Genomic DNA, 8255 nt, shown 5'->3' with positions numbered 1-8255 from the left:
TATTTGTAAAAAGAACTTTTTACCAGAGAGGTTACATGGCTTTTTAATTATTATTATTTTCCTAGTTTTTATATTATTACCTTTCCAAGTCTTCATAAGAAACACTCCTCGACTCCAAGAAGTTATTGAAATATGTTTGGAAGGATGAATTTGCGTGTACGCTTGTATTCAAACTTCAAGCTTTTTCTTAAAATCGTTAGCGATGATCCAAATTGATCCTTAATTAAAATTGTGGACAATCTTATTTAGAAGATACAAAAACAAGTTTGAAAGAAAATGATGTATTATAGCTCTCAAATTTGAAAGAAACTTGAGAGTAAGAAATTTAAAATTTCAGAGGCTATAACTCACGAAGGCTCGACTTAGCTCGATTCTTGCTTGAAATGTCTGCACATGCTTCATAATTTATAAAGGGATGGTTCATCGTCTTAATTTATCTAGAATCTTCGTGAACTTAATGTTAAATTTTCTAGATTCTCTGTTGAAAATATCTTCACCAATCAATGGCTCGTCAACCTTCATTTTTGAATTCCAACCGTTGAATTTGATGTTGTGTCTAAAAGGTACTCAAATGTGGCTAAGATCTAACTGTGAAAAATGAAGATACGATTAATCTCTTTTAAGCTCAAGGGTATATAAGTAATTTGCCACTTTTTTAATATTTTATAATCCAAAATTTTTCTATAAATTATTTATCCAAGTCATTTTTACTTTTTTTTTTTTGAGCATCTTAAAACTCCTCCTGGACAAGTAACTAGAAATCCGAGAATTTTCTTAAAAATTGAAAAAATGACCATTTTATCCTTCTTTTTGAAGGGCATTTAAACTACCTTCTTGGAGTCCTTTTGTGCCCTTGAACCTTTGTTTAGGCTTCTCTTCCAAGTATAACATTTCCAAAACTTTAAACCTCCTTTCTTTCCTCTCTCTTCTCTTTTCTCTTTTTCTTTTCTTTTTAATGTTCTTTTCTTCTTCAACTCTAATTATGGTTGTTAGGGACCCCTACCCAAGAAAGGCAGGTTAAAATGGTCATTTTACTCCTACAAATTTTCTAATTTTTCTTTCTAATTTTATTTTGAAATTTGGCGTTTAAGACCCTCCATAAGAGTTCAAAAATTTGAGTTTAAAAGAAAAAATTGGGTACTTAATATCTCACCATAACTCGAGTATTACCGTATTCATAAACCAAATTTCAAGATAAGGTTGAAAGGAATTTCCAAAATTTTGTAAGGGACTAATAAGGAATTAGTGGAGAAAACAACAACAAAAAATAAAAATAAAAATAAAAAAGTGGGAGAAAAATAAATTTGTTGAAATTAATTTATTATTTGAGTTTTCCTTAAAAAAAAAAAGAAAGAAAAAAAAAAGAAAAAGCATACTAATTAATAAGAAATCTATATAATATTATTTGTAACCACGTGATATGTACCTAGAATAAAATTTTCAATAACATATCAATATTTCTATGAATTAGGTCTAACTTCCATATACGAGGAACCAAACAAAAATTTAAATAAAAAACTAATTTAAACAATAATTATAAAATATATATTAAAGTAGGCTCATAAAATTTAATTAAATTTTTAAAAATAAATAAACTAATATTTTAGCAACTCAACCAAACAAATATTTAGGATTGGGTTGCATTCATGTAAAGATTGAAAAAAATTTAGAGTTTGGAACATTTGAGTTAGATTTAAAAATGTCCCAACTCTATCCAATTGAATCGATGAATATTGGAGCAACTTTTTGTATTAATTTAAAGGTCAAATTAAGGAGGGTATTCACACATCTCTATTGAATTGAATTATAATTTGTGCAATTGGGTGAGAATCCAAGAAGGAAGGAAGGGCAAAGGTGGTGAGCCAAGGAAGCTGCCAAACTCAGAAAGGGACCCCTTTTTAAATGGACTTGTTCATTCCACATCCCCACCATCACAAATTGCTTTATCACCTACCACTCCCTCATCTTATAATAAATTTCCTATTGCCCCACCACTTTCTCTCTTTTTTTTTTCTTTTTTTTCTTTTTTTTCTTTTTTCTTTTTCTGGAAAAGCATTATTTCTATTAATTTCTACCATTTTTTGGAAACTAAATCAACCAATTATATTCCAACTGACACATAATAAATAAGAGTTTAAAATGAAATGAAAATTGAACCGATACTTTACAAAATAAATATTATTTTATGAAAAGGGTTTTTTTTTTTTAAATTATTTTTACTTTTGTAATTTTTTTTCTTAACAATTGTGTGTATGGACTTGGGACTGAAAGGAACAAGAAATATACTTGAGAATATTATTATGAATCTATAAGAGATATTCTTTTTATAACCTATTTCGGGTTTTCTTAAACATTAATATTTTATATTTTAATAATATTTTTCATCATTGTTTTGATGACGTTGCAATCTGCATAATGAAATCAGGCATAAATTAAGTTGAAAGGTTGACTTTATGGAAGAAAAAATACCACGGTCTTACAAAATAGTCAAAATTTAATATTTTTTTTATCATAATTTTAAAATTTAAACAAGAAATAACGCATCGTCACTTTAAGCAAAAGTATCTAATACATTCGGGATGGAAGAGATAATTTTTTCTAGTAAATGCTTGAGTTTAAGTGAGAAGGGCTTCTTTCATCACTGGTATTTTGCGCGTATGGTATTTACTCGGGAGACTCGTGTCTTGCCTTTCTCTTCCATTTTAGATTACATGCTATTTATTGAATTTAATATGATTATCGTTAATAATGCAATATTAAAATTTAAGATTAATTATATATAAATAAAAAAATTTTAAAAAAAAAAAGAAAAAAAAAACACTGGGTTTGTTATTAATTAATCGATCACATTCATACCAAAACAAGTGGGTAAGCATAGGGAGATCAAAACAAGGACCAAAAATAAATAAATAAATAAAATATTTAAAATTAAAAAATATTAAAATATATAGAAAGCGTTCACAAATCACAATCCATGAGATTAATGTTTGAACAATGACATTATAATACATTAATTATATATTTTTTAAGTACAAATTAAATATAATTGTGATAGGCGCACCCGTAAATTACGTGGAATAATAGAGGCCACGTGTGCGATTGCTTTACATGGTTAAGAAAAATTACAAATTATTTGTGATATAAAAATGATGGGAGGGGGAGGTAGTTGTCATCTGTCGGTTACTCGGGTCGGATTAAGCCGGGGTCAAATAAAACCCGGTTTAACCCGACCGAGAATCAACGACATTTCGGAATGGAGACGGACTGAAAAGCTGACTTACCTCCAGCTATGCTAACCGCTCTCTCATTCTCTATCTTTCTCTGCTTATATAAGTTATAACCAACACAGGATCCTGAACCTCCTTCCAATCCCAAGAGACTCTCAGTTTCTTCTTCTGAGGCTTTTGATTTTTGGTTTTTGATTTACCTCCATTTTTGTTGTTCTTGGTGATGAGCAATGGCCGAAGAAGATGATAAGAGATTGAAGAAAAGGAAGAAGAAGAGGTTGATAGGCGCCGACAGGAGGAAGCGTCTCGTTCGTCTCAAATGCTGTGTGCAAAACTACGACTGGGGGGTTCTAGGGTGTAATTCACAAGTTGCGAGGATGTTTTTGCTCAATTCGGGCTCCTACAGTGCCGATCCGGATGAATGTTACGCGGAATTCTGGATTGGAACGCATAAATCGGGTCCGTCTTTCGTTTTTTTTGGACGGGACTATAATGCCGCTGCAATTGGATCTAAACCCTTGAGTCTCAAGGACTGGATCACGGTCGATCCGGGTGCTGTGCTTGGTGATAAGGTTGCGCGGAAATGGGGAGGCGATCTCCCCTTCCTCTTCAAGGTGCGGTTTCTTCTCTCTTAGATCCTAAATGTGTTTTGTCGGTGTACTTGATTCCTTTCAAGATCACTTTAATGGAAAGAAAATCCACATTGTGTCGGTGATACTTAATCAGGATGCTGAGAATTTGCTGTTTAATGATATTAATGTTTCGTAAGCGAATAAGAAATTGTGTAAAGAATTATCTACTGAATTTGTTCTCCACCTCTTTGAATTGTCAGTTCAATTAGTTTCACGAACCTCAATTACCGTTCTTATTTTACTTGACGTTAATGTTTAGAGCTCAGTTGGACTGCAACTTGATGATTTCTTATTGGGAGCATAGGTGCTGTCGGTAGAGAAGGCTTTATCCATTCAGGCTCATCCGGATAAAGAGTTAGCGAGGGCTTTGCACGAAGCTCAACCGAGCATCTATAAAGATGACAATCACAAGCCAGAAATGGCTCTAGCATTGACTGGGTTTGAGGCTCTTTGTGGGTTCATCAGTTCTAAGGTACAACAAAATAGTAGCGAAGGGTAGTTCTTCTGGGGCTTTGAATTTTTTCTTAAAACTTCTTTTCAGCACAAATATTCCTGTTTTTCCTGATGGTCAAGTGAAAACATCTTAATGATTCTTACTCTGTTCTTGTTACGCAAAATGAATGAAAATTCTTTATAAATTCCTTTGGTTGTTCTTATTTCATTATATTTTCAGGAGCTCAAGGGGGTGCTGAGTAGCGTTCCTGAGATAGTAGAATTAGTCCAAGGTGCAGATGCAGAGAAGTTCTCACACGATAGTGAGCAAAATGGGAAGGAGAAAGTGAAATCACTTTTTGAGTCCATATTTAGTCAGATCATGTCATCTAACAAGGCCATGGTTCGTGAGGCTATATGTAAACTAAAAAGGCGCCTTAGTTTGGAGAAAAAGGTAACTGAACTTATATATCTCTGCAACTTATCTTCTTAGCAGGACTGGTTATGTTTTATTCTCAAGACTTGTTATGTTAAAACATTAAGCATGTAGAAGGTTTCAGTCTCTAATACTGTATGCTTAAGCAGCTTATCTGAATTTAAAGGTGGCTGGTGAGTTCTCTTACATATCATTATATAAGAAGCTTTTCTTTTTTTTTTCTTTTAGTTCAACAGTATTTGGGGTGGGGGTTTCGAAGCAAGTGCAGTGTTGCTCTTCGGTTAAAATTTACACTTAGTAGCAGGACATTGATTTATATATTTTAGCATTGTGGGGATCTTATAATGTAGGGTAGATCTAAAACTTGAACAACCAATAGGACCGATCAACTGCTCAACGCCTTCCGATAATCGTCCAACAAATATTTAGCTTTTAGCATGACAAAGTTTCAGGTAAGAAAAATTAGAAATGCATAGCTGAGTCTATTAAATTGTCATTCAGTTTGGATTATTCTAGAATCTAAACCATGTGGAATCAATAAATCAGTTTATTAATATTCACAATTTTCTGATTGTTTATTGCTTGGAGAACGTTGAATATTATAAACCAATTGTGATATGATTCCTGGGATAATGTAAACAGGCAAACAGAATTGATGAACCAATGAATAGATGGTCTATCTAGAGCATTGTAGAGTATCCCATGTTTGCCAATCTGAGCAGTTCATTCTTGGTAATTAGTAGGATATACGAACCTCTTTAAGCCTTTTTCTAATAGATGGTGACCGCTCAGGAGCAAGATCACATTCTATTTAAAGTTATTTCAGTGAATATCGATCATCATTAGCCAGTTCTGTGATTTATTTAGCTTAACCTGTTCTTCCTCGCTTCATCAAACTCTGCAAAGTGTTGTTTGTTTGTGTTCACAATTTTTTTTCTTACTTTTTGCGACTTCTCATATCATTACATTTTTTCTTTTTCTTTTTTTATCAGAAGAGGCAACTGTCTGCCAAAGAACAATTGGTTCTCAGACTAGAAGCTCAATATCCTGCTGATGTCGGTATACTAGCAGCATTTTTTCTAAACTATGTGAAGTTAAAACCAGGCGAAGCGTTATATCTTGGTCCGAATGAACCCCATGCATATATATCTGGGGAATGCATCGAGTGTATGGCAACCTCTGACAATGTTGTTCGTGCCGGCCTTACCTCTAAAAAAAGAGACGTTCAAGCGCTTCTTTCAATGCTCAACTACAAACAGGTATCACAGAATTTATACATGTGCTGGTGTTTTATATTGCTTCGATTCTAGTGTGTACTGGCTCTTGTTTTCCATGTCCTCATTTCTTAAGGCCCCTCTACAGTCATACTTCTTTTTTGCCCGTTCTACTGCTTACCAGCAGAAAGTACTGAAAAACGCCTCAATAGTGCGATCTCAAAGGACTCCATCCATATTAAAATACATCATTGTTATCCATTGGGAGATAGGGGAAGCTAGTGGGAATACTAATCTGGTTTTGAAACAAAATTTGACTCATTCCTCTTGGTTTTTACCTCCTCTAAGCTGCCCTGCCCTGCGCCTTAGAGCTTCAGTGACAATATTACTCATAATCAGTTTCTGCAACGTGCAGGGGTTTCCCGAAATTTTGCAAGGAGTTTCGTTGAATGAATACACACGAAAGTACGCCCCTCCGTTCGATGAATTTGAAGTTGATCGCTGTATTCTTCCAGTAGCTGCATCTGTGTCCTTCCCCTCTGTCCCAGGACCATCTCTGTTTCTGTTAATGTCTGGAAAAGGGACAATTGTGACAGGCTATTCTGAAGAGATTACTTTTCAAGAGGGTGAGGTTCTGTTTGTTCCAGCATATATGGAGGTCAGTGTAACAGCTGCAGCTACAGAATTACATATGTACAGGGCTGGGGTCAACAACAGATTCTTTAAAGACTTGTGATTTACAAGTACAAGTGAATAAATTAAGAATATACAAGGAAAATAGAGGTTACAAGAAGAATTGTTCAAGCACACAAATTTGTTGCATTTACTGCCCTTTATGAGTTCATTTTTATTGATTAAATTGCATCAAAGTTGTGCAATATACATTTGTTTAAGAAGAATATGAATAGGTTATCAAGTTGTATTAAAGTTCATGATTGCGTTGAGCAAAATATTGCTTCATTTATTGTTGTCCTATCAGTTTATCAGCTGTCAACGGTGAATATTCATAGAGTTCTTTGTTTGGGAGTATTAAATTTAAGGCTCCCTTCCTATCCTCGTTTCAAGAGAAGTCAAGAGGCCACAGGTTTTGATGTAGGGATTGTTTTTAAAATAATATATTACTATTTTGGGAAAGGCCATTTGGTTGTGTTTTGATTTTCTTCTTGATAAATTGATGGGTTTGGTTGGGATCGATACTTGTATGATTATTTTAAATAAATTGTGTACATAGATTTGGTCCTTTTTTGAGTTTTTCCCATCCGACTTTCTCTCTTCCCAATCAACGTGGGATCTCACAATCAATTCTCATTCGGGACTCAACCAAGGTGGGATCTCACAATCCATTCTTATTCGGGACCCAGCGTGTTTCGTCCTCTTCTCCAACTGATGTGGAATTTCATAATCCATCCTCAGGGTCTAGCGTCCTCGCTAGCACTTGTTCCCCCTTCAATTGACGTGGGATCTCAAATCGGTGCCTAGCGTCCTCGCTAGCACTCATTCTCCTCTTCAATCGACACGTCTCGAACCCAAGTCCACCGCTAGCAGATATTATCTCTTTTGGGCTTTTCCTTTCGAGCTTTCTCTCAAGGTTTTTAAAATGCATCTGCTAGTGAGAAAGTTTCAACACCTTTATAAAGAATATTTCGTTCTCCTGCAACCGATGTGAGATCTCACTATCCACTCTCATTTGGGACTCAATATTCTCATTGGCACTTGTTCCCCTCTCCAATCGACGTGGGATCTCACAATCCACCCCTTTAGGGCCTAGCGTCCTTCGTTCTCCTCCCCATAAAACACGTATGCTAGGGAGGAGGTTTCAACACCCTTATTAAGAATGTTTCGTTCTCCTCCGCAACCGATGTGGGATCTCACTATCCACCCTCATTTGGAACTCAGCGTTCTCACTGACACTCGTTGCCCTCTCCAATCGACGTTAGATCTCACAATCCTCCCCCTTCGGGGCACAGCGTCCTCCGTTCTCCTCCCTAATCGATGTGGGATCTCACAATCTTCCCACTTCGGGGCACAATGTCTTCTGTTCTCCTCCCCAACCGATGTGGAATCTCACAATCCACCCACATTCGAGACCCAACATTCACGCTCACACTCGTTCCCCTCTCCAATCGACTTGGGATCTCACAATCTACCCCCTTCGAGGCCCAACGTCCTTCGTTCTCCTCCCCAATTGATGTAGGATCTCACAATCTCCTCCCTCTAGGGCCCAGCGTCCTCATTAGCACTCGTTCTGTGATGTCCCACATTGATTGGGGAAGAGAACAAACTACCATTTATAAGGGTGTGGAAATCTTCCCCT

General features: G+C 35.6%; 1 protein-coding gene across 1 annotated transcript; it reads left to right on the top strand.

The window, feature by feature from the left end:
• Nucleotides 1-3168: 3168 nt before the first annotated feature.
• On the top strand, nucleotides 3169-7036 carry LOC111429906 (mannose-6-phosphate isomerase 1-like). Its single transcript, XM_023065985.1, has 5 exons — nucleotides 3169-3841; nucleotides 4164-4331; nucleotides 4533-4745; nucleotides 5720-5986; nucleotides 6357-7036. The coding sequence occupies exons 1-5, from the start codon at nucleotides 3458-3460 to the stop codon at nucleotides 6675-6677; spliced, it is 1353 nt and encodes a 450-aa protein (XP_022921753.1). The 5' UTR covers nucleotides 3169-3457; the 3' UTR covers nucleotides 6678-7036.
• The last annotated feature ends 1219 nt before the right edge of the window (nucleotides 7037-8255 follow it).

Source organism: Cucurbita moschata, unplaced genomic scaffold, assembly GCF_002738365.1.
Source record: "Cucurbita moschata cultivar Rifu unplaced genomic scaffold, Cmos_1.0 Cmo_Scf00002, whole genome shotgun sequence".
In the NCBI taxonomy this organism is placed as follows: domain Eukaryota; kingdom Viridiplantae; phylum Streptophyta; class Magnoliopsida; order Cucurbitales; family Cucurbitaceae; genus Cucurbita; species Cucurbita moschata.
This window is presented reverse-complemented; position numbering and strand designations above follow the sequence as displayed.

Excerpts from the sequence above, each read along its gene's own strand:
- LOC111429906 (XM_023065985.1), top strand. The coding sequence starts at position 3,458 with ATGGCCGAAGAAGATGATAAGAGATTGAAGAAAAGGAAGAAGAAGAGG. Across the intron at positions 3,842-4,163 it reads ATCTCCCCTTCCTCTTCAAG|GTGCTGTCGGTAGAGAAGGC; the intron begins GTGCGGTTTCTT and ends TTGGGAGCATAG. Across the intron at positions 4,332-4,532 it reads GTGGGTTCATCAGTTCTAAG|GAGCTCAAGGGGGTGCTGAG; the intron begins GTACAACAAAAT and ends TTATATTTTCAG.